This window comes from Dermacentor andersoni, chromosome 4 (genome assembly GCF_023375885.2).
Source record: "Dermacentor andersoni chromosome 4, qqDerAnde1_hic_scaffold, whole genome shotgun sequence".
NCBI lineage: Eukaryota > Metazoa > Arthropoda > Arachnida > Ixodida > Ixodidae > Dermacentor > Dermacentor andersoni.
In genome coordinates this window covers 49,589,440-49,614,605 of record NC_092817.1, presented here as the reverse complement: position 1 = coordinate 49,614,605, position 25,166 = coordinate 49,589,440, and the positions used below count along the sequence as shown (strand labels likewise).

Sequence of the window (25,166 nt, the reverse complement as noted above, 5' to 3'; positions counted from 1 at the left end):
TTCCATGTTTATCTGCATTTGTGTATAATATAGCTCTGTAATTGTCAGCCAGCGCTAATCGTAGCCACGGATACGGATGTGGATCTCCCATTAAACTGCAGACGTATCGCAGGCTGTCTACTACTCAGGCGGAGCTAGTCGTGGGTTCAGCGCCCAACTCTAGTAAAGTTTACTTTTCTTTCACTTTCATTTCCTTTTCTTATTGCAATATAAAGGTTTCCGGAAATCTAACCTCGATATATTGGTAATTATGCACTTCAATAAAGGAAACAGCTAATTTCTTTCTTTTTTTCATTGGGTTAGTTGTCTGCTGGCATCATATGCTTGCACCGTATAAGTCGTTCTCAGATTTCTCCTTTCCCACATAGGCCAGTAGGACTAGTTGCCGATAGTGCCGTAGAGTACAGTGTCAGTAACTTGCCGCAGTAGGAGAAGCGTGCAAACTTTGTGCCGCATTTGGACAGGTAAGCAGACCAACGAGACCGCGCACCCCGAAGTGGCCGAGCAATTGCAAATGCGTTTCGTACCTGCGCCTGCCGTGAAGAGGGACCACGTCGCGCCTTGCTTCCTCCGCTCACTTTTGTGGCAGCTCATTTCGCTGAATACAATGGATTGGGTATGCTTATTTGAGCATTATTTTCTTTAGTAATGAAGCGATAGTCTTTCATATGTCCAGTACATGTGTTTGCTTTGAGTACACGTGTTTGCTCTGCCTGGGTTTGGTTATCTTCATCACTTCTTTTTCCTATGCTGTATATATCCTGCATAGAGGCAGTAGTCAGGTGTGAGCACGCGAACATCCGCACAGAGGCTGACCGATACGGAGTTAATATTTCGGCTGAAGGTTATGGCGTCTTAGGGTCCTACAGTAGTAACGACCACCGCGGGTTCGAGCGTAGCGAGCCACTGGGCCGCGTCAGCCGTCAGCCTCTAGCGCATCGCTGCGTGCGAGCTCAAGCCGCAAAGGGGCTACCAAGCGACGCACGCAAGAACACAGTATTGACATGAGTTGACGGAAACTTTATTTTATCCGGCTGCACGCAACACCGCACAAACGCCCGGTCCCGGGGCGGCGGGGAACCAAAGCGGTCCCGAACCAAGGGCGAAAATATAGACAGGGATGCCTATAGCATGTCGCTGCGAGAGCACAGGCTCAAGCTGGGACAAGCCGCTAGGAAAAGTCCCGGAGGCTATGCTATTTGCTCTCGTGATAACCAATGGGCCAACTCGCGAAATCTCAATCTCCTTGGACTTGGTCCTCTGATAAGTGCGGCTCAGCGGGGTACGACCACGCGCGAGTCCTAGGCACCCGTTCTTAGGCTTAGCGTCCGGAACGGATCGACACAACACACTCGCTCCCCGCACGGGTCAATGCACTGTGCACGAGCTCAAGTCCTAGTCACAAAGGTGCACGAGAGGAAGCATGTACGTACCCAGTAATGTCCTGAAGGTAAGAAAGCCACGCTCCCACCCAGAGCCACCAACAGCGGCCCCGTGATGACGTCCGTGCCTAAACCGCCCCCACCGCAAAGCAGCGCGAGTGGAGCGTCACCGCTGACAGCCGGTCGCGAATGGAAAGTGGGCGAGACGTAGGGATGGCAGAACAGGAGAATGGCCGCGCAAATTGAGCCGGCGCATTCCTCAATCCCCACAAGGTTCACTGGTCGCCATGGCGCCAAAGGGTGTGTGATAGCTGTGAACATTACAGGGCAGATGTAGCTAATTGTGCGCAGTTTTATTTTTTACTCGTGACGGCTTTCATCGTACGAAAAAGCAGCTATATAAGCCGTTGCGATAAATTGCAATGGAGGCACAATGGGCTGAAGGTAGGGAGATTAGAAAAGGTCAAGATCATAAAGATGATTGGGAAAACGCATCTGCATGCAGGAAAATACGTCCTCCCCTCTCAATGCACCCGTGTTCATCACTCTAAGCCAAGTTACACTGAGATCAAGTGTAGTGAAAGAGGGTGAGAGCTAACCGAAAAATTCATGCGTGCTAGGAGCCTGTCGAGATCGGTACATCAATAACATCCGAGGCAAATCAAAGATGCAGACATGCAGCTGAATGGTGTAGCACTTATAAGTTGCAGGGAAGTGGCCGAATTCCAAGCAAGATATATAGTGCACTTGATACTGCGAGCACTTTGCATTCAGCAACCTACAAATGCGCCCGGAGTGGACTCTTGAGTCACCTAATAACTCTGATTTATGACGAATGGCTTTGAACACGCTTACGATATGTGTTTCCGATTGTGATTACGTCCAGACTGTGGATGGTCAACGTCAGTCACTCACGTGCCTATCCCATGTCGGTGTGAATGGTCGATGCCGTCGAGGTAGTTTAGGGGTATAACGCAGATAAATCACTGCATAGCAAAATAATAGACATCTGGACGAGTTGGTACGGTAACATATTCTTGGATTGTAGCGCGAAATTACACACACAGGCTAAAAGAAGTGCTCGTCCTGTCTGTTTCTAATCTCTGTGCGTATCACTTCGCGCTACAATCCAAGAACACTGCATAGCAGTCCCAGTAGGAAATACGTCGGGATCGCGCAAAGGGGGTAATCAAAGTAAGGTACAGATTATTTTACCACGGCTATTATTTGTCGTGATCTCGCAAGTACGACTATAAGGAACGCAGGGCTTATGAGGCAAATCAGCGCAACAAAAGACAATAAGCACAACGGAAGGGAAGACAAAGACGTCTTTATTGTTGCGGTAATTTTACTTATCAGCAACGCAAGACCAACCGGCCCGACAATTAATTCTTCTAGGGGACGCACATTCAAGGGAACAGGTATGAACTAAAACACCTTTTAAAACGACGGCAAGTTACCGGGAAACTGTAATCACTTTATTTTCAACAAAACTATGTGTAATATATGGAATTACGTAAATCTCACGACAAGCAATAAGCGCAACTGCATTGTATGCATGGCTAAACCGTATGCTGAGTTTATGGTGCAAGGCGTGCCTTGTTCGTCCGTTGGAGCACATCAACACGGAACAGAGGTTATCGTCTTCTTCTGGCGCCCGTTTCTAGGACACGCACATCAATGGGCTTAGCGAATAAACCTTCGCATTTTGAGTCCTGAGGGAGGAGATCAACAAGGACGGTCGAAGTTATCAAGAATGTTGCAGTGGTCCGGAAAGTACGTATGCAATGACTAGCACGAAGAAGAAAAGGAAGATGTAGAGGAATGCCGACGGGCCCTTCTTTTGTCTCTCGAAGGAGGCGCATCGATCGTTGAGCGGGTACATCACCCTGTAGCTCGTGTCGAGGATCGCCTGCCGTGCGCCGGACCACGGGTGCGGACCTTCGAGCCGGAACTGGTACGGCACGCAGGGTCCGAGCAGCGCGCGGAAGAGCTCGTTGTCCGTGAAAAAGTACTTGAGGAGGTTAGGTCGGGCGCCGATCTGGCTGGCCAGCTCGTCCATGTAGCTCAACCAGTCCACCTCCATGTTGTAGCGCGGCGATGCGGTGTAGCGACGTCGCATGGAGTCCCGCTTCTTGCGGATGTCCTCTAACATGGCTTCCTCCGAGGGGAGCGAGCGTTTCTCGGACAACAGCTTGGCCATCCAGCGGCTCTGTGTGTGTGCACGCGAGGCAAATGATATGAGTCAACCCTATACTGTCACTGAAAACGTGGAATGGTTGATAAGATGAGAACTAACGTTGCAACGTCGCGCGGCATCATTGGCCTTGCATTGTACAGTTTCTGTCGTTCCTATGTTCGCCTGTGCTCTGCTCTAAACGCCCCCCCATCTAAATATAATAATAACTAAACGGACAGAATTGAGTACGCTGAGCGCGCTGAGAAAACTGAGCGGGCAGTTTGCGGAGTACGGTTTAAAGCATATAACTTACAGTCGTTTCTGTTTAATGCGGAAGTGGTATACGCAAAAAGTACACGAGCCGCTAGGAAATGAAGGTGACGTTTTCAAATGTTCTCTACAAGCCTTGTATTCATATTGTGGACGTATAATGTTATTAATTCAGGCGCTTGGTAATTGATCACTGCAGTCGAATTAATTAATTAATTAAACATAATATGTATCGACGGCTTCTTCAGGGGGCTGCAAACAACATACGGCATACAATATATACAGTTTGTTTCATCCGCATAGAAAGCGTCGCTTTTTTTGTTTAAGCTTTATTCGTCTTACCTGAGACACGGTGTATATATATTATAACATTGGAAATTAATTATGCTTAGTGCATTTTTGTTTGTGTGCGTCTAGATAAAAGCCTCTCCACTGATGATACGACACTTGAGAGGGAACGGTGCGAATCAAAAACACGGCCTTTAGTTTTACGTAATTAACAAGAAAAAAAAAGAAGAAAGAAACGCGAAATCATCGGAAAACGGCACAATGCAATTTTTAGTCTGTTAAAAACATTTCTTGCCATTCAGCTGGGGGAACCTGGATGTTGTAAAAAAGTTTGGAAAGTGGAATCACGTGATTACAGTAATCTTCCATACTGGAGGTCGCGCCTGCACGTGCTCCTGCGAACGTGTACGTTGTTCGTTAAAAAAAACAAAAAAAAAACAAGAGGAGAGATAGAGAAATAGGTATGGTGGTAAAGAATTCCAGCGAGTAATTATACGTTTTAAAGTTAAGTGAATTCAGGGGTGTTACGGGCCAACACCACGATACGATTTGTGAGGCACGCCGCAGTGGGAGACTACGGGATAATTATGGACACCTGGGGTTCTCTAACGTGCACCCAATGCATGGAGCACGGCCGTTTTTGCATTTAGCTTCCATCGAAATGTGGCCACCGCGGTCGGGATTTCATCCCTCGCCTCCGGGCTTAGCATCGCGCAGCGTCAAAGCAGCTACGCTATACTGCGGCGGGTCTTTAACGTTACGCGTCTAAGTGAAATACGGAGGCTGTAACGGAAGGAGTAGCGCTCGTGCTAAGATGTGGTGACGCTGCGCTCAAACCAGAAGGCGCCGAGTGCGACACTTCTGGGTGGAACCAAAGTTTGCGTCGCGGTTCATACCGTCCAGGCAATGGAATTAAGCGCGAAGCCACGGAATACATTACAAGAAGAGACCATTTCACTGTTTGCCAACAGAAAACACGGAAAGCTTCCGGTTTTGCCACAGATATAACCCATTAAATTTAGCGGACAACAGGCACAATGACGAGCTGCCGTTGTGCGGCAATACGAGCTTTGCCAAGAGATTTTTAACACTTTGTCGTCTGCATCTAATCATAACTTTATAAATCATTTTCGCCATCGTTTACACAAAAACGTGGTACATATTTGCACATTTATTACTTTTACGCATTGCTTTTATTTGAAAATGTGGGAATAGATGTTTTGTACTTATTGAACTAATTTGAAAAAAAAGAAACACACACGCTTCCTTTGCGTCTTGGACTGATATGACATGCGACGGGACATTTCTTGGGACGCAGGCTCACGAAATTTTAGGCCACGATATGCAGAGTGCCCTAATCAAATTTTCAGAGGAAATTTTGGTGCCGCCGTCATTCACATACCGTGGGAATGACTGTTTGCACATGGATTTGTCTTATCTTCGTACTTGTGGCTTGATACGCCCTTGCATGTTTTCTTTTACTAAGCGTTACCTGTGTCTATCGCACTAAATATTGAAGCCGTATTTCCGAAACAGAAATAAGACTCGGCGCACATGCGTAATCACTGTGAATTTTTATGCTTATAACGTAATAGTTTGATGAAATTAATCAGTTTGCAAAGTTGCAGTGCCTTTTGAAGCCGGAAGGAAGGAGTTCAGGCAAATACACGCACTAACCATGATTCTCACTCTTGCTTAACCGCCATGCTTGCACCTCGCACAGAGGCTATAGCACCAGACTTTTTTCTATATAGTAATTTTTGTAGAAATAATGGCTCCATTTGTGATCACCATGTCACAGGATGTCGTCATAGTTACTGCTCTTAATTGGCGCTTTGCGACGTTCCTTTAGGTAGCGCCTCCCTTGAAAGGCTACGGCCAAATTCCGAACTGTCTAAGACGGACTCACTTGCATCTCAGCTGCTGGGAATATGGGGCCGAGGGTCTGGATGAGCCCTATGACAGCCAGGCTTGGGTGTTTCAACTGGGGCGGGAAGACGTACTTGTACAGATGCACATGGTTGTCCACCACGGAGACCATGTTCTTCGACAGGAAAGGAAATTTGATCTCGTAACCCGTAGCCAGGACGACGTCGTCCAGCGGGGTCGCCTGAAATACCGCAAGCAGCCGTGAGATGATGTATTATCAAGTAGAGTATACTCGAATCGCATCTCCACAGGCTCATTCTTTGTCTGCTTGGTGTTGGTTACGCAACTAAAGCCAAGGAATTGCAGGTCTCGGCAAACATTTTTTTTTTTCTAATGAAGAATTCGTAATTCTCTTTGAAGCCCGGTAACGGCACACAGAACAATATGAGTAATACAGACTATTTCATTTTCTGTTCAGCGTACAAAAATAAAGTATAATTTAGACCGACATTGGACCTGAACACAATCACGACAGTACCAGGATGACTCCTGTTCCTGAAGCGGTCGGTACACATGACATGTGACATGCATGCAACATATGACATTAATGACATGGCACGACGTGAAATTTGGGCCACTATGGTATGTGCCTTGGTAGTGATGCCATCGTGGTCGTTTGTTTAACTAGCTATATGTATATGAGTATTTACACATCAAATTGAATGACGTGACAAGACATGCATGGTGGGCCCATGGTCGTGATGTCGTCGTGGTTGTTTCTTTAATTAGATATATGTCAGGACATACATGACATGACACAAACTACTCTTGACTCCGTGGACCGACCAGGACTTACGAAATTCTCAGCGCCTAGCGCGGTGTCCACCACCTAAAAAAAATCAAGACAGCCAGCCAGACTATCTGCGGTTATATCGCGAAACGTAGTATACAATCAAGTGATATCACGTGACTGAAGTTTTATTTGTGCACAGTTTTAGCAGCGTCCACATTTGTTTAGGAGGTGGACCTTAATACCACATAGTGCGAGAAAAAAGGTCCGAGTTGTGTCTTGAGCTGCCAAAAATGCACATGCATGGCACTCAAGCAAAAGCGCTTGAGTGTATAGACAAACGCACGAATAAAAAATTGATATTGTTTAAAGATACATGTAGCATGTTTTATCCTTTAGCGAAATACTTTTAGCACTTCCAAGATCACTTGTCATAGTAGTTTGTTTCTTACAATTGATTATGATGCGCAGGAAATAAGAATCTTTCTTGTAAGTGTAAGACTTCTGTGTGCTTTCTCAGAAATGCTCTCGAATTTGTAATCCCTCTGCACGTGCTATGTATTAGTCTCGTCTGAAAGTCTTTCCATATTTGATGTGTTCAGTTTACGAGAAAGCCTGAGCGAGTGAGAGCCAGGCCAAGTTGACCTGCCTGAGTCCGATTTTGGTCCAGTGAGTCTGAGTGTGACCGGCTGAGTAGAACTAGGAGTATGAGTCCTAGAGAGCCTGGCTAAAGTAGAATTATGATGAGTCTTAGTTCGAGTGGGCTAGACTTAATAAAATTTATGTGAGTTTGAGTCTGAGTGAGCCTGGTCGAGCAGAATTTTGGTGAGTCTGTATCCGTGTTAATCTTAAGCAGAAATGTAATTTGTGAATGAATCTGAGCGAGTTCCGTTCATTTTAACGACACAACGCTGGCAGTGCCACTGAATGTCATCAGAGTCCCCAACGAAAGATTTGAACGAAGCCTGATGTCCTGCTTGGTCATCTACATAAAAAAAATTAGAGTATTCTCATGCATTTTGCTGGGAAAAGTCCATAGAAAATAAATTTCCTATGCAAAATATAGTACACACATGAGTGCTCGATTGTGTGTTATAACTGTGACTGAAAGTTTGTCTAACGTACCAATATAGTGCACTTAACTCCTTGTTGTGGCATGAATGCCTCATGTGACATTTTCTAACCTCAGAGTATTGAAAGTGCTATGTTTGGCCCAAGAAATTAGCGGTGACATATATTTACTGTGACTCGTACTGCATTTATGAAAGGCATGCATGCAGAAGTGCTAGTGAATCTTGTGCTTATAACGGCTCTTGCAAGAAGGTATATACTTTAAAGATATGCAAGATATATGTTTTGCTTTTCATAGGGACAGAGTAGTAGAAATACAATATTTTCTTGAAGTCTTTCCTAAATGATGTACTTATGAAACAATTACATGCAATAACATGATATTTTTGGTCTCAATCTTAGTTTCAAACACGAGAAAGCCTGAGTATACAATTAGTATACACTTCGTATACAATTTTGTAATTGTCACAGTGAGACTCGAGATCTTACACTGTTTGATCTGATAAAGCAGTTCTTTCAGGATGTGTTACCTACTACAATTGGGCTTTATCTTCAGTTCTTCCATTTTATTCAGCGTTTAACTTTGATTCGAATTTGTGAATAACTATTTTTTTGTGCTGCTGAATCTCTTCTGTGAGGAAAAATAACAATATAAATAATAAATGTTACTAGGCGGCATGAATAAAGGAGTTGTAGCACAAATGAGCACACTATGTGGATAGTTCACGTACAGATTGTTATGCACTGTTGGCGTTGCCACACGTAGACAAAGATGCTGGTGAAATGTGCTCAGTGCTATGCACTTCACGAGCTACCTGCTTTTACGACCCACCTGCTTTTGCGACCCACCTGCTTTTGCGACCCACCTGCTTTTGCGACCAGAGCGCATGCACAGAGGTGTGAACATTATTGAAACTGGAAAGCTTAATGTTCAAAATTTTATCCTCACTAACACGTTTCACATGTAGCATATTCCATAAAGCTGTAGATCTACTGACCAATATTATGTACTTTCAGCGCATCTTACTACAAATGTTCGCGGCGTTACTTATTCATTTTACTGAACACACATTGTTTAGAAGAATTCTCTTGAGGTTCTATTATATTACCTCGCTCTACCCAGTGTGAATATATAGCGTTTTTTTGTGTATATTCAGCCAATATACTTAGCAACAGCTTCACTGAACTACGTGAACTGTGCCATTTGTGTTTCAATTAAATTACTTTCAATTAAGTTTATCTAAAATCCGATGCTGCGATCATTTTGTGTACAGCAGATCTTACAGCTGTACTGGGTGTTCAGTGAAGGCAGTGACATTTATTTAAGCTGTAGTGTTCAGATATGATCTTGATTCAGCAATATCACTGTAGCTGTCGTCCCGAGTCAGTTAGCAAGCTGTTCCTTTAACTGCAATTATTGCTTTCTGTGTAGATCAACTTGGTGTACAGATTTAAATTTCATTTCAGAATCCAAGCTAGCCAGAGCTCATAGCACGTGACAGGAGTACTGAGGCACAGCACCAAAGTCGAGCTTTGTATATTCCCAAATCGTTCCTTAAGTCAGTGTTCATTGGATCAGTCCTTCACAAAGCCTTAATCACTGTGGCACACTAAAATGTTCACGATCGGTGCATTTCAGGGAGCTTTTCTTGGTAATGCCATTAAATTGGTGAAACAGGTGAGAGTCTCTGTATAATGGCTAATTAATACATCTTGAATACTAATAGCTATCCTGTTTTGTAAAAGAACTTCTTGAGCAACTGCACATTACACTCAACGCCAATTGTTACGTTTAACTTCAAGCACGGTGTACACGTATACTATAGTCACGTTGCCAGGACTGAAATGTTAATTGTAAATTATTAGTTCAGGGAAATTTATGCTTCTAGTAAACGGCAAATTTTTTGAAATGTAACTCCTGTTTATATGTGTATTAAATTGCGAAAATGCGCACTTCTACTACAAGTTACCATGTTTAGAGTATACAAGTATAACCATATATATGTATATGTTCACACAGGTTTCTCTTTTCCACTTTCTCTTTCCGCTATTATGTCAGTTCTCCTCCACCTATTATCTGGGTTTCACGCATACAGGAAGCGTCGACATTCTGCATCATAACCTTCGTAAGCATCTTTGTCCTCGCAGATAGCCTCGTCACCCGCGCCATCGAGTCCTTTTCATGTAGAGCACGTTTTCAGGCTCCTGCGGTCTTCATTTCAACATTGTTGGTCGACCTCCACTGTTACGACTTTAAGTCGACTTCTAGCTTTTAGACAGTATGTTTCGAGTCAAAACTTGATATTCGCATGCATACGACACACAAATGACCGGGAAATTATCTTCGGGGCATGGGAAGATCAAGATGTGCGCTCAAAACAAATTAAAGGAATAAGATACTGGACACTGCTGTTCAGTTCACAGAATCCTTTACCGCGTGTTGCACAGCGTAAAGCTGCTAAATTCCACTTTCATGCCATGGCCCGAGCAGTGGCGCGGATGCCTTTGTGCAACGAAATGCTACAAAATAGAGTTGATTTTGACAAAGTAAGGGGTAGAGAAATTTATCAGGTTCCAAAAGCAGCATTTTTACCAACACCTAAGTCATAGTGCGACTCACCTTGTCATCACCTTCGAAGAGCACACCGTCTTCGGTGAACTCTACGATGTTCTTCTTGATACGAACCTTCCCGCTGATAATGAGGCTCGGCAACGCGTCGTTGACGGTGGGGTGCTGCGCACTGTAGCGGTGCTTGGGTTTGAGCCCGTAAGCCTCGTGGTTGAAGAAGCCGTTCAAGATGTTTTCCACGTAGTCGTTGACCAATGAGCCCGGCAAGACGCGCCTCAGGTAGGAATTGAGTCGAGTATTAAAGAACAAGTCGATGGGCATGCCGTTGGGGCCGACGCGTTTCAACAACCAGGCTCCTCTCCTCGCGGACAGGTACGTCTGCGAGGAAATCGTTGGGCAAAGAACACCGCGTGTTGTATGGAATAACAACCTGCGTCCAACATGTATACAATGAATTTCAGCAAGTTCCAACATTTGGAAGAGCCATATGACTTTTCCGTATGCTCTTCGAAAGCGTATGCTTTCGTCGCTACACCGCGTCCGAGGACAGGGGGTGGGGAGTAGAAGGAGAATGTACTGTCTGTTACTCTTGCATACGAGGGTATGGGAATATGCGCATAAAAGTTTTCTGTACGTCCAGTCTTTGTCTCGCTTAAACTCTGTGACACTGAGATTCTACATAATGGTATCGTCGGCTGGTCATTTCAAGATGCTTCGACAACTCTTCAAAGTTCTCGTAAGACAGCAACAATAAGTTTCACTGTGAGCACGAGTGGTTCCAACGAATAAAGTGCGGTTTACACGATTTGACCCGCTTAACATCGCACTGCAATAGCGCTGGTAACAGAGCGGTCGAATGACTTCTGATACTTTAGGTTCACAGAGCTAACAGACGTGTAGTCAGACGCGCACACAACGCGTTGAGGGTTGCTTTCTGGACACTGTAAAATCCCTCCACGTTTTGGAATCCGTCATCTCTTCAGCTCCGCATGATTGGCTCATTACGCCCTCTCTGATTGGCTCAAAACGCCATCATGGCGAAACTTGACAACGTAGCGGAATTCGACATTGTCCAGAATAACACTCTGGTTTGAACCATCCGCGAAATGTTTTCGCGCAAAGGGGACGAAACTTCAACGTCACGCTTACCTCAAGTGCCACGGGACTGACGTCTTCGACAGCGTCGAGTCCCGAGTTTCCGATGCCGACCACGACCACCCGGCGGTCCCGGAACCTGTCGGCGTTCCTCAGGTTGTGCGTGTGCACAATTCGGCCACGGAACTTCTCCTGCCCTTTGAAGTGTGGCACGTTCGGGTACACGTGGTGTCCCACGCACACGGCCACGGCGTCGTACGTCTCCGTTCGGTCGGTGTTCGCCTCCAGGTCTCGGACGAGCACGTCCCAGCGACCCGTGTCCTCGTAGTCGGCGGCTGGGGTCACCTGCACCACGTCGTGCCTCGTCTTCACGTGCTTGGTGACGCCGAAATGGTCGGCGTAACTCCGGAAGTAGTCCAGCATCTTAGCGCTGTGCATGTAGTTTGCGAGTTCCTTGGGCGGTGGGAAGTCACTGCAAGGAAGAAAAATTGCACGAAAAGGGAGACACGTTTGAATTTCGCCAGACCTCGACGTGGATTTTTAATGAAAAGGTTAACGATCCACAGCTTGGCCATACGTAAATTTATTCAGAGAGACAAATGTTTCTTGGAATGGAGAAGAATTAGCCTAGACATTCTATTAGCTGCTCATTCCCGATGTTGTTACCCCGCGGGATTGAAGATTTTATGTTTTCACTTGTTGCGATTGTTAATGATAGTTCCATTTTAGCTATTTTCTTGGTCATTGGTGTCTGATTGGACTTAATCCCGCTAATAATTGTGGTATGACGAGTGCCTTATTCCGCTGGCTTATTCCTTCAAATGGAAATAGTAGGAGTTGGGTGGTGGGGGATTTCACTACAATTTCCGTATCTATGCTCATGATATGAGGGATGGTGCTCTGGATAAAGTTCTTGACAGGCTTTCATAAACATTGGCAGACTGTCCGTGCACTGAGTACCATTGATATCCATATGGCACCTTTTCAGAGGCTAGCGTTTTCGGGAATAATGCGCACAATATACTGTCGTTAACATTAGTAGGACGTTCTTCAGAGCTAGTTGGTTTATACTTGAAGGTAGGTTAAAACTGCACGAAAAACGAGGACAGCATAAGAAACATACAACATACAACGAGTCGCACTCGTGTGTGTTGTGTGTTTCTTACGCTGTCCTCGTTTTTCGCGCAGTTTTAGCCTACCTTCATGTCGTCAACAGCGACGTGCTACTTTGACGTCGTACGACGCGAGGAGCAAAAGCATTGACGCTTCACACCATTGATTTCATGGTAAAGAATTAGAGACCATAAACTGCATATTCGGTTTCTCAAGACTGTCGTCGAGGGGCGAGGTGGGTTTATGCAACCGACGGCTTCGTACAGTTCGACTGGGCCAACGGACTAAGTTAGAGAGGCACTAAAGAGCGGCACTGGAGTAACCGAGAGTGCTAGATCACGGTTCAAAAAGCCTTGCAGGTCAGAAAGAGAGATATACTTGTAGAAAGAAATGCAGGAGGTTTTCCAGGGTAGCGCTCGGCTGGTTATTCTACACGTGACGAAGAAGAAAGGGGGAAAGAAACATAAATCCTTACTTCTGAAGCATATGAAAGTCAGGGTACACATAAGGACAAAAGGTACCGCGCTAAGCAGATTAGGACAAAGTGAGACGCAAACGACACATACGGGCGCCAACTTCCAAGTGTTTAGTTACCAGAAACCGCTCAGCCTTATACATGAAACCTAAGTGCAAGGTAATCGCAGTAAAAATAAACTAGAAAGTGTGACAGGAGCTAACGACCGCTCGTAATCCAGTCATCATCAGAGTCGATATACCAAACGATGTAACTGCAGTGACCTGAACTGTCAATGCAGGCACATGGGAACACGCGTGCATTACAGGCGCAAACCGAGCAGCCAGCCAAATGGGCCAGCTGCGCGTTCTAATCTCGGCAGCGATTACAGGCTATCTGTTATGAATGAAATTTCTTTGTCACTTAATACTACTGACGGCGTGCTGAAACTACAAATGTTTCAGCGCCGACCCTGCAAAATGTTCACATTGGTTATATCTGAACGCGAAATTCCCAGAATTCGTTGCAAGGACGTTAAGGAGACAGTTCTCGAAAGACGGCAGTATGGAGCAGAGAATGAATGCGGCTGGTAGCTGATGTCTAGTTTAAACTAGGAAGGAAAAGTGCAATTGGGTGTGTCATGTAGTAAGTAAAACGAATAACCAGTGGTCCCCTTTTTTATTGGCATGATATAAGGAGATGCTGTAGGAGATATACAAATCAAACCAACATTACGATATTACAAAGCTACTCCTTGAGCGATAGAATGCGTGCCAAGGGAGGGGAAACACAGTTGAGGACGCCAGAGGATTGAGTGGTGCGATGAGGTTAAGGAACTTGCCAGCGTAGAATGTAGGCGGCTTGCGCAAGACGGAGGTAACCGGAGATCGTCACGTAAGCCTTCGTCCGGCAGTGGAGAAGGAAAAAGGCATGACACAATACAAATACTATGACAAAAGGCCGATAACGATGGTAAATATGATACCTGAACGCGCTCATCTCCTTGCTGGAGTTGATGATGGTGGTGCGCATCACGGACGCCTGTCCCTCGACGTCATCGTCCTTGTATGCCCAGAGACCTCCGATGTCGGCAGACCGGTCGTACAGCACCACGTCGAAGTCGTAGTCGAGCATCTGGCGCGCGCACACGAGGCCGCTGGGCCCGGCGCCCACTACGCAGACTTTACTCTTCGACATCGTTCGGATTCCAAGGTTGCCGTTACTGAATGGGGGGAGGAAATAAAGCCAGCCAAATTGACAACAATGGGACGTAATGGCCCGCAGCAGAATGAGAGAGATGTTGTGGCTATAGTATATTGCACGAGCCCATATGCAAAGCTAAGTTCAGGACCGGGCATTGGGAAAGTTGATATGTGTTCGTGGCTGCAACAGCGTGGCTAAGACGAGGACCGAGGGACGGATAGGCCACCATACTGCTCTTTCTTTCAACCAAATTTCGTTGCAAGAAAACAAACAATATAACGAATATGTGACATGTAGTCTCAACTTCCTCTGCTCACATGAAGATTCGCCATCGCGGAACATCTGCCAAGTTAGCAACATGCAATTCTTCGCTGGTGCCACGCGCTGGAAAACGAAACAGAAATGAATCAACAAAAAATATAAAAAAATCAAGGCAAAAATTATGCGAATGCCACGCACTATGGGGATCGATGTAAACGAAGCTTTCTGTGCTGTTTACTTTGATTGACGATAATTAGGGATGATGTCGACGACGAATGTTTAATTTCTTCAGCATTTTGTGCTATACAAGAGTGGTGAGGTGATGTTAAATGTTACCTAGCGTGCAACACTGTGTTTTCTTTCTGCGTAGTACACAGAGCACAAAGCGAGACGTGTCTGCTTGAGGCGTTGTTGTGTGCCATTGTTCATATCCTCCGAGAATGTTAGCATTGTCATTGCCTCACACGGCACATCGCTTCGTGGCAGAAGTGTTAAACATTCATTGAATTACGAAGCTATACGTGCGAAAACCACAATCCGATCATGAGGCACGCCGTAGTGGTGGACTCCGGATTAATTTTGACCCAGCCGCGGGGTTCCTTAACGCGCAGCTAAATCCAAGTACCCGAACGTTCTTGCATTTCGCCTCCGTCGATGTGCGGCTGCCCCGGTCGGGATTGAACCCGCGACCTCGAGCAATGTCGAAGCCGCAAAGCTACCGCGGCGGGTACAGAAGTGTTGATTTGGCGTGCGACCGTTTACGTGTGTCGCCTAGACGTCGCGGCTTTAATGCGGCCTTGCGTCTGTACGTCGTGCGTCAGTTATCCCCTTGCAAAATTTGCATGGTGTTTATTTTTCAGAAACAGCAGAAACGTACCGTGCTGTACCTTGAACTTAAATTTATCCACTTTGTCCGCAACCACTGTCGTGTCTGGTGGCAGCGCTTCCTTGCCTTCTTACGAATTTTCGCACTTCCGACCTTCCCCCATGTATGCGAGCTGCGAGCAAAGAGTGAGGTTTCGTTACTGCGTCGGTTCTACCCATTCTCTGCCACCTTTCCTTAACCCCCTTCTATCTCCACTCTGGTCTATGCGTTAGTAGAAAGGTGCGCACTGCAGTTTCTGCAGTGCCTTTGCTGGGGGTCACAGATAATTACAGCTGTCAAGAGTATTCCAGAGGGCATTGTGCACATTCGACGCGATGGAAAGGTCCAAACGAGTTTCTCGCATCGCCTTTCCTCTCTACTATGCTCCTGCCATGTATATGCGTGTTCTGAACCACCTCCAGACGCGGCGTGCAAAAGACAGCAGCAGCGGCGGCGTCGTCAGCAAAATAGAGTAACTGTATATGCTCCCTACGGGAGCAGAGTTGCACGTAGGTCCGCCATCTTGCCCGCCTACGCATCCATGTTAAGCAGGAAAGCCACTCCTCTTGAATGTTGGAAACGGCGCAGCTCAGCGATCGAGTGTGCTTGCTCGTTCATACCGCGCCGTGGCGGCAAGAAGACTTTCACATAAAAAAAAAAAGGTAAAGTTGAAGAGCCAATTTAATTAAAATTGATGCTATAGATTGTTCATTGAGAGTCACTATTGGAAGAAAAATTTTTTTAAATAAAGGAAAACTCGAACGGACCCTATTCTAGATTGAGTAAGTTCTAGAAATCGCTCGTTGTACGTTGTTTGGACACACTACCTTGAGAGATAAAATAGGTAACTTGAGTGAACAACAATTGCAGATAAAACAAATGCTACAAATTATCTGCGCTTTGGGCCTTATAAATAACGCAAGCTAAGTAAAATTTTGCGCAGATCGAGGTAGTTCTGGCATAATAGACGCTGGATACAGCTTCAAATTTTATACTCCGTAGTTCGATGGACTATGACGGACTGTGTAGGATGTATTATGCTGCCCCGATACATTGTAAGGCGAATCTTCATATATGTATTAGCACGCGCACATTCTTTTTTTTTTTTTGTCCGGTACAGTTTTTTCACTGGATAACCAGCAGTTACATAGCACGAGAGGAGCCATACATGTCGTGGATGTTATCGTCTATTCTAATCGAAAGAAGAATTGCTAATGAAATTTGTACTTAGTCTATGTGATCAGATTTCGTGCGTGACACGAATAGGATTGTGCAATATAGAACGTACCCTTACGCTGGAACAAATCTCGACGCTTATTCAATGGCCGACGCACTCTACTCCCAGTACCAATTACGACGCGCGACGATCATTTTTATGATAGAATGTGAAAGCGCGAGTGAACGAGGACGTAGAAAAAAACAGACACACAAAGACAGCGCTACTTTGAACAATAGATTTTATTTTCGCACGCATCGATAGATATATAGCGAACGAGCGGAAACAAACGACACAATAAAGAGCATCCTGTGGTGCATGTCGATGAACCGTCGACGTGTCTAAGGCATGATCGAAGTATAAACTGCAATATAGTTACAGCCATAAACCGAGGAATCGTATTTATTTTTCAGATAGTGACATTGAACGTTTGCTCATGCACCTTCTAATTTTGCAATTTCAGAGGTCTCCAAAATCTCTCCGGTCATACTACTATGAGTCCTATACAAAATAGAAATACTTTCAAACATGGGTTTGCAGGGACCATCTCGACGATGAATGCCCAAATGGCTCGAGATTAGTCTAGTGATGTTATATTGATGCTCTTTTAGTATCTGATTGATGCATCTGCCAATTTGACCAACATACGTTTTTCCGCACGAAAGCGGAATGGCGTAGACGACGTTATGAGTGCAGTTTACAAATTGTTGGCGATGTTCAGTAGAACATGCGTTCATTTTGTTGTTCTCTCAATTAACTTGTTTTCACAGCTTCTGTAGACTTCCAGGGGCAGAGAAAACCACGGCCACCTCCGACTTTGCCGCTATTCTTGTGAGATTATATAAATACAATGAATCTATGGCACCGCAGCAACATTCTTCGCTCTAGAAGTGCTACTGCTTCCCTTCCATGCGTTTTTATACTTCCTGATCAAGCCCTCCGCGACCGAGGTGAGCATACGCATCGGGTAACAAGGATCTTCCAGACGCTTGGCCTGATCTCTGAAACTGGTTTCCACTTTGTGGTCACATGACTTCATGAGGGAATTATTGAAACAAAATGTTATTATTGTGCGTTTTTTTGTGAGCGGAAGGAAATGGTAGGACTGGCTTATTGCCTCTCGGCTCATAACTCCAGCAGACCTTTTGTAGTGAAAAGTACAATGCCGAGTATAAAAACCTTATGAAATTGCCTACGGGGACTACATGCGTCAACGACAAAGGAGACAACACTTCAGTGAACGAGGTTATGGTTTTTGAAACCACCGAGTCGAAATTAGCTTATTCGTTATTCAAATTAATCAACAAAGATTGTCAACAAATCTGAATACTTTCACGACAACGGTGTTATTTTTCAGACTTTCATCAAGAACCTGGTCACAGTTAGCCAGATATAAGTCACTTAAGCAGCGAGAAATATATGACCCAAAGCATGTGCCATCTTTCTTTTAACAACATTTCCCTCCCTAGTCGCGCAAGTCGAGTTAACATAAAAACTAAGAAGTTGTAGAAATTTGTCGCAAGTCAAACCGGAAGCGTTTTGAAATCGAACTGTTCCAAACTTGCCAATGCATTCAGTTACACATTTCATCAAGTCATACTGCGGGAGCGAAGGGCACAGGTTTTTTAAGTCAACAGGAAAATCGACACTGGCAAAAGAGGAACTTTGTCGCTTTTTGATCATGCCTTAGTCACATGTACGGTTCATCGACATGCAGCACTGAATGTTCCTTTTTGTATCGTTTGTTTCCGCTCGTTCGGTATAATTTATACATGCGTGCGAAAATAAAATCTATAGTTGAAAGTAACGTTGTCCCTGCGTGCCTGTTTCTTTCTACGTCTTCGTTCAGTCGCGCTTACACATTCTATCATGGATTCAAACCAACTACCCCGCCAACGTGTTTTAACGATTATTTTGCTTGGAGTGTCACTTGTTCTTTTTTCTTTTTGGCACATGTTTGACAAGAGAGCCAGTTTTCTTTGTGCTTTGACGATGCATGACACAGGGGTGAGAGAAGGAGCTGGTTGTTAACAAGGTTGTCGAATACCCAGATTCGTCAGTCATAGATATGGCGCTGTCTTGTTCTTTACTTCCACTAGTAAAACGGTAAATGTAATTAGACAAAACGCCCAAGTACAAAATCCTGAGAAGCATCGTATAGAACTGAGAAGCACCGTATAGTAATTTGGCGAATAGGGGCGCGAACGGTGCGTTGTTTTCATTCCACAACTTGTAATAACGCGACGTCATACTTACAGTAATTTACCGTAAAAAATACCGAAGTCTGTAATTTCATTCCGGTGGCACTATTTCATCGGTGGCACTATGGTAAAATTTCAGCTCTTGCACAGCAAGCCCGTTAAAAGAGAACCATGCGCATGAAAGACACCACGCTTCATTGATAGAAGACAGAATTATTATTATTATTATTATTATTATTATTATTATTATTATTATTATTATTATTATTATTATTATTTGTTTTGAACACATATACACATATACACAGTTAACAGGAAAGGGAAAGCGAGGAGCAGGCTGGCAACTGCTACCGGAAGTGGCACAACGCCTGCCTACTCTTCTGAAGGGAGGTGACAGCAACACAGAAATGGAAGATAGGAAGGAGGGGAGTGATGCTGCGAAGAATGCATGCAGAGACCTCATTGTTGATAAACATTGTTACGCTGAACTCTTGATTAAGATACACTGAGGAACCTAGTTTACTTTCCAGTGATGTAGTGAAATGAGCATTTTCGAATAAGACGAAAGAAATTACAAGTTCTCCTCGGGTGCAAAAATTTTCACTAACATACGCACTTTATAGCTGATTCAAAAACTCGATCACACATGTTCGTGTCTAAACCACTGCATTCGTGAACTTAGTTTCTCTGATTGCGAAAGATAGGACACGCTAAAGCAGCATAAGGCACAGTTTCACGAAAACAGGAAACAGGAGTGGAAAATATACATATATATATATATATATATATATATATATATATATATATATATGTGTATATTTTCCACTCCTGTTTCCTGTTTTCGTATACATATATATATATATATATATATATATATATATATATATATATATATATATATATATATATATATATATATATATATATATATATATATATATATATATATATGTTGTAGAACAGCTCTCGTTACCGAACTCCAACAGGGCTGCGTCTCCGGCTTCAAAAACGTGACGTCAGGGCCTTTCTTATTTTGATTTTTTCCTCCATGAGTAATCCAGAAACGTGGAGCCACCGTGGCGACGGGAAAGCGGGCTCGTTTCACATCCAGACCAAAACCTGCAATATTTTCTTTTCAAAGGCAATAATTTACTCTGTTTACAGGAACCTTTCTGATAAATGTGGCGTCAATTCGAGTATTTTGTGGCGTGCTTTCACTGTTTCCGCCGTCGGCCATTTTTCCTGCCATCATTCGGTCACACCGGCGGCGACCCATTCTCGGTGGCATATAATGCTTTCGCATTATTAACCAAAGTCACAAGAACGTCTGGATCCACAAGCACGAAGATCAGACAAATGCGTGAGCTGCGCATCATTCCCATGGCGGCTAGCTGAACGGTTACAGCGCCATAGTTCCCTCTAGTACTTAATTATGGCTCGAAACTCTATGCTCTCACCCTTTTTCTCGGTCCTTACTTTCTCCCACTTCAGACCGGGTGCATCCGCGTGACTTCATAAACGAAATCTCGCTGTTTTCTCTCAGTACAGGCATTGTGCAGTAATTTTTTACAGAAAAAGAATGTGTGAAAAGAACGGGCGCTTTTACAGCGAAACTGTTAGCCTCTCCCTGATCGGCATTTTTCGTGTCGTCGTCCGTGGACAAAAAATATGTTGGCCAATCTCGGAGGTAGTGCAATATCGGTTCGACCTGAGGTGAAGCAGGCTTCAAGCACTCGGCAAATTGAAGCGAAAAGTGCATACATTCTTTCTAATCACGAATACAACATACACAATAGCATTCGTTCCAATAAAGAACATGCACAAAACAAGCGTCCGAACCACATAACTGATGATAAAGCGCTCCTGATAACAATGTGACGCTCGTAGCGCTCCCCGCGTACATCTCCCGGCAAAGATTACGGTTGCGCAGGCTACCGCGGCGACGGCAGCTTGTGACCTGGGGAGCGATGTCATTAGCCTTTGGCCAGGGGCGTAGCCAAGGGGGGGGGGGGGGGGGGGGGGGCTTATGGGGCTTCAGCCACCCCCGAAATGTTTTCGTGCTGTCCCTGCACCGCCGACCAAAGCAACCCCCGGCGCCGGAAATCATTCTGGATTTTGTCTAGACCGTTTTTTTTCACGCTCGAAAAGGCATTTCACCGCGAAAATTGAGAACTTGGGCTGGATTTCGAGACAACACCCATGCACTGGGAGTCACATAACGCAAGCAGCCCCATCCGAGTACAACGTTTCAAGGGCGTTTTGATGGTGAACGGGCTCGCCGCGGAATCTACACTCTATCATGGAATCTACGGAGCGCGTGAATGTCAATTCCGGAGCTTTATGGGTATAAAGTTCTCATAAACTTTTCATGTGAAAGGTGCACTGACATTTCCAAACAGGTGCTTCAGATTTCCAATTGCGGAACTTTGTGGGTTTAATGTTCGTATAAATATTTGACGCCAAATGTGCATTGACTTTTCCAAAGTCTTACATCGGAACATACAAGACAAGCTAAATCAACACACTATCAGAGAAGTTGACAAAGCCCGCAGCGAGGTCCGATGAGTCTAAGCGTTGTGGTGGTTCATTCGTGCCGTTATGTCACATAAAAAAATATCAAAAAATTTTTTTTCACCTGCGCCAAAGCATCCATGTGTAGACACTAAAGCCAGCCAAGGTACCTACGTTATTAATTTATTTTTTCTACTTTGACCTTCATTTGCGAGGACACATTGAGCTTCTTCAATTTCTTTTTTGTTCTCGCTATCCTACTCGCGGGCTGCCAGAGCCAGCAAGAGCATATGCATTTTTCTTGTGTTGCCCTGACCACCACGGGGCGTACTTCGGTGTGGTTTCGGTTTTCTCTGGCCGAGTGCATTTTCTCCTGGCAGAGTTTTGGACGCTTTCTAGCTAGCAGACGAGAAAACGAAACAATGGTCGCTGCCGCCATCACTGTGGGGACTCGACGGATTGCACCGCGTTCACTTGAATGCAACCTCTCCAGAATGTCTTGTCTCGCCAGTGTAGGATACCGAGCAGTATGCGCATGGTTCTTGGTGGACCAAAAGTCTTGCGTTTTCTTCGATAATCCTTGGTAGCCACGTTATGTACCCAAGGTAGGCATTCGATTGTGAAGAACATACTTTCCTCTGCGTTTTTTTTTCATTCCGGTGTCCCCGCCCCACAAAAGGAAAAAAAAAACTTTGTTGCGGCGCAGCGAATTGTCGCATGGTGAAAGTTCGATTTGGTTACTTCTTTTGCGGAAAGTAATGGGCCATGGGACGCTTCAGTTGCCCGATACTCTTATTATATTATCAATTATATGGACACTCCAGCGCATTGCTGTCATCGCCATCGCCCTCATGTTTCGTATAAAGTCCAAAGGCGATAACATCGTGACCGCGCTCTGCATGCTGTATGTGCCAGTGAAAGCGGGGGGGGGGGGGGGGGATGGCTGAGCCGACGATGGTGGCTCAGTCTTGTGTGCGCAAGGGAGAAAAGTGAGTAGCAAGCGCGCCGCCTTCCGTCGTGTGCGATACACCGGGGTGAGTGGATGGAATCGGGGCGAGATCTAGGGTTCTGTGAATCTGTGATTGCGCAACATGTTTATTTGCCTTGTTTGACGCATCATATACCGTGACTTTTTCTCAGTGAGTCAAAGACGTTCGCATAGGTCAGTCGCCCTCAAGGAAGGCAAAAGTGCCTTCACAGCTTTGTGGGCCGATGAGCGATAGGGACGGTCTTCAAGCAGCACCTGTACGGCTACTCCGGCGCCTGCTGCGTATCGGTGGGCCTCGCGGGCCTTATCTTGAAAGCGACCCGCGATGGGACAGAGCACGTGCAGAGTGCTGATAGCTTCGTGTGCGCCGTGTTTTCGCCGCTTAGTTTGCGTTGAAGCGAGAAGCGGCACGAATGACAATTCGCTCGCTGCTGCTGCCACGCTTCCTCACTCCAGCGTCTTGACAGCGAGTTTCCGCGGTCATCGAGTGAGATGTGCTCATGCTTGCTTGTGCGCGCGTGATACCATTCTTGTTAATTTAGTCAGTAAGCGAATGTTTACAAGTTTATACGGCCGAAAAAACTACTATCCTTACTTCGTATAGCTGTCTACTAATTTGCTATCGCAATCGACTTTTTTTTTATTTCTAGGCCATAACAGAAGATTCTTGTCATGTTGTCGCGACAGACAGCGAAGTTTCATGTCGTCACAATAGTACGGCAGCCTCTTCATTATTAAAGGCACCGCGCTTACGACAGTATTGAACCAAACACGAAGAACCGAACTGATTTTCTTTCTTGCTATTTTGCACAAAACATATCTTAGATTGTTGGTCAACCTGTCATTTGTGACACGCATACGGTGCGTATGTCAGCTTATGCGTATGTAAGCTTGAACAAGAGCAGATTTGCGTTTATTTTTTGATCCTTGGTAACATTAACACAGCACCTTGTAGAAATAAAGTAATGTAATCGAAATGTGATGTGCTTCGCTTAAAAAGAATTAATATATATGGCAAACTTATTTAGTTCGTTTGCAATTCATCTTGAGAAGCCCGTATTGAGAAGCCCATATTGAGAAGCCCGTAATTAACTCATGAATGCAATCGCACAAATGCAACTTGAATTGCGGCGATAGATATAGCCGTATGTCAGTTGCACGCATAGGTCATCTTCGCAGCCGGCAGTCTGAGCAACACTTGTTTAAAAATCAGTGTAGAACAAGGCAGCCCGCAGCGCTCGCGAAGCGCCGCCACGATAGGCAGCTGTTTTTAGGCTTTGACGTCGCTGTACTGGCGCATCCATTCCGCTGCCTCTGCTATCTGCGCAGCAGCTTCGTGACGACAACGCGATTCGATTTTGGCATGTACAGTGCGGCCCACTGTTAAAGGGAACACAGGAATGTCAATCCCGTGCGAATTTTCCCCTCTGGCGAATGTACAAACACCCCGCTCTGCAGCCGATGAGTTGTGGTTGGCGGCGCTGGCACCTGTCTACACACTGGTGCTGTGCATTCACATGTACTGTACATTGACATTGACATTCAGCATGTACATGCAGTTGCAGCAGCGACAGAGTGAGGGCCGCACATTAGAGTGTTCCCTTTAACAGTGGATCGTACTGTACATGTTGTTTCCATTGGAACTGTTTACTGCTACAAAGGATGCGGAATTCGAGCCAAAGGGATCAATATCTAATAAGTAAAATTGAGCGCAATTGCGAATGTGACCTCTAAACTATTTTGTGCATAGCTCTAGGTGCGATGTTGTCTACGGCGCTGAAACCACCTATAGGAATCATGAGACTAGCACCAGTATCAACGTATACATGCCTAAAATTATCGATGAAATACATTGGTACGTGTTTGTCGTCGACTCACGGCATACGTAAAGAAGGCTTTTTGACACAAGAATACGCTGAACGCCGAAAGTTTAGGGACGGATGTCTTAAAACAGAGCCTATAGCCTCAGATGGAAGCACGTTAATTGACCACGCAATGACTAGTATGATTTTCGCACCTACAACGAACGCGCTAAAGTACTGATTTACAAAAGGTAATTAGTGAAATTTAATTAATTGGCTAGGCGTGATAGCGATAATCGCCCAGTGTATCTTTCTTGCACCGCTGCTGCATGTGAGCGTCGGCTAGCAAAAATTGTCATTGTGTCCGGGATTCTCTATTTCTAGTAATTATGGGCATCTTGTTGAAACATCCCGCATTCACACCGAAACAGCCGCCACGTAAATAAATCAAAACTCACCCTGACTAATGATAGCGTCGTTGGAGCTATTCCGTATGAATGCGCAATGTGTACACGCACTTCGGTGGCTCTTGCCTCGAATAAGCTTCACGGGGCGCAGCGGCAGCAGTGAAGAGAGCTAAATACTACTCTATGGACACAGTCTGCGAAACGCGAGGGCGACCGTCAAGTTCCTGATAGCGATACCGCAGAAGGTTATCGAAGTATATATATATATATATATATATATATATATATATATATATATATATATATATATATATATATATATATATATATATATATATATATATATATATATATATACTTACGTGGAAGCACTATCCGCTATCGCAAAACCGCGGACCCATGTCTGACTGAAAACAGAGAGAGACAGATAAGCTTTATTGTCTCAGAGACTCAAGTCCGTCTGACTATAGTGTCAAAGAGGCGATGAAATCGTGGAGCTTCGCAAGTGTTGTTTCTATTACAGTGATGTGTGAAAAGAAGAAAAACCAAGGGGATGACTTTTTTTTTTTGGCAACAATCACATGAATCCAAGAAAGGCATTGAGGAAATAAACACCTCTTTTTCGATCAAAC

At 44.9% G+C, this 25,166-nt stretch overlaps 1 protein-coding gene across 1 annotated transcript; it reads right to left on the bottom strand.

Moving 5' to 3' along the window:
* Window positions 1-2,692: 2,692 nt before the first annotated feature.
* Window positions 2,693-24,708, bottom strand: LOC126537109 (flavin-containing monooxygenase 5-like). Its single transcript, XM_050184251.3, has 6 exons — window positions 24,586-24,708; window positions 14,066-14,302; window positions 11,568-11,985; window positions 10,470-10,796; window positions 6,029-6,229; window positions 2,693-3,594 (listed from the first exon to the last, which is right to left on the bottom strand). Exons 2-6 carry the CDS (start codon window positions 14,275-14,277, stop codon window positions 3,133-3,135), a joined length of 1,620 nt encoding a protein of 539 aa, XP_050040208.2. The 5' UTR covers window positions 14,278-14,302; window positions 24,586-24,708; the 3' UTR covers window positions 2,693-3,132.
* Between the last annotated feature and the right edge of the window lie 458 nt (window positions 24,709-25,166).

Excerpts from the sequence above, each read along its gene's own strand:
- LOC126537109 (XM_050184251.3), bottom strand. The coding sequence starts at position 14,277 with ATGTCGAAGAGTAAAGTCTGCGTAGTGGGCGCCGGGCCCAGCGGCCTC. Across the intron at positions 11,986-14,065 it reads AAGGAGATGAGCGCGTTCAG|TGACTTCCCACCGCCCAAGG; the intron begins GTATCATATTTA and ends TCTTCCTTGCAG. Across the intron at positions 6,230-10,469 it reads TCTTCGAAGGTGATGACAAG|GCGACCCCGCTGGACGACGT; the intron begins GTGAGTCGCACT and ends GCGGTATTTCAG.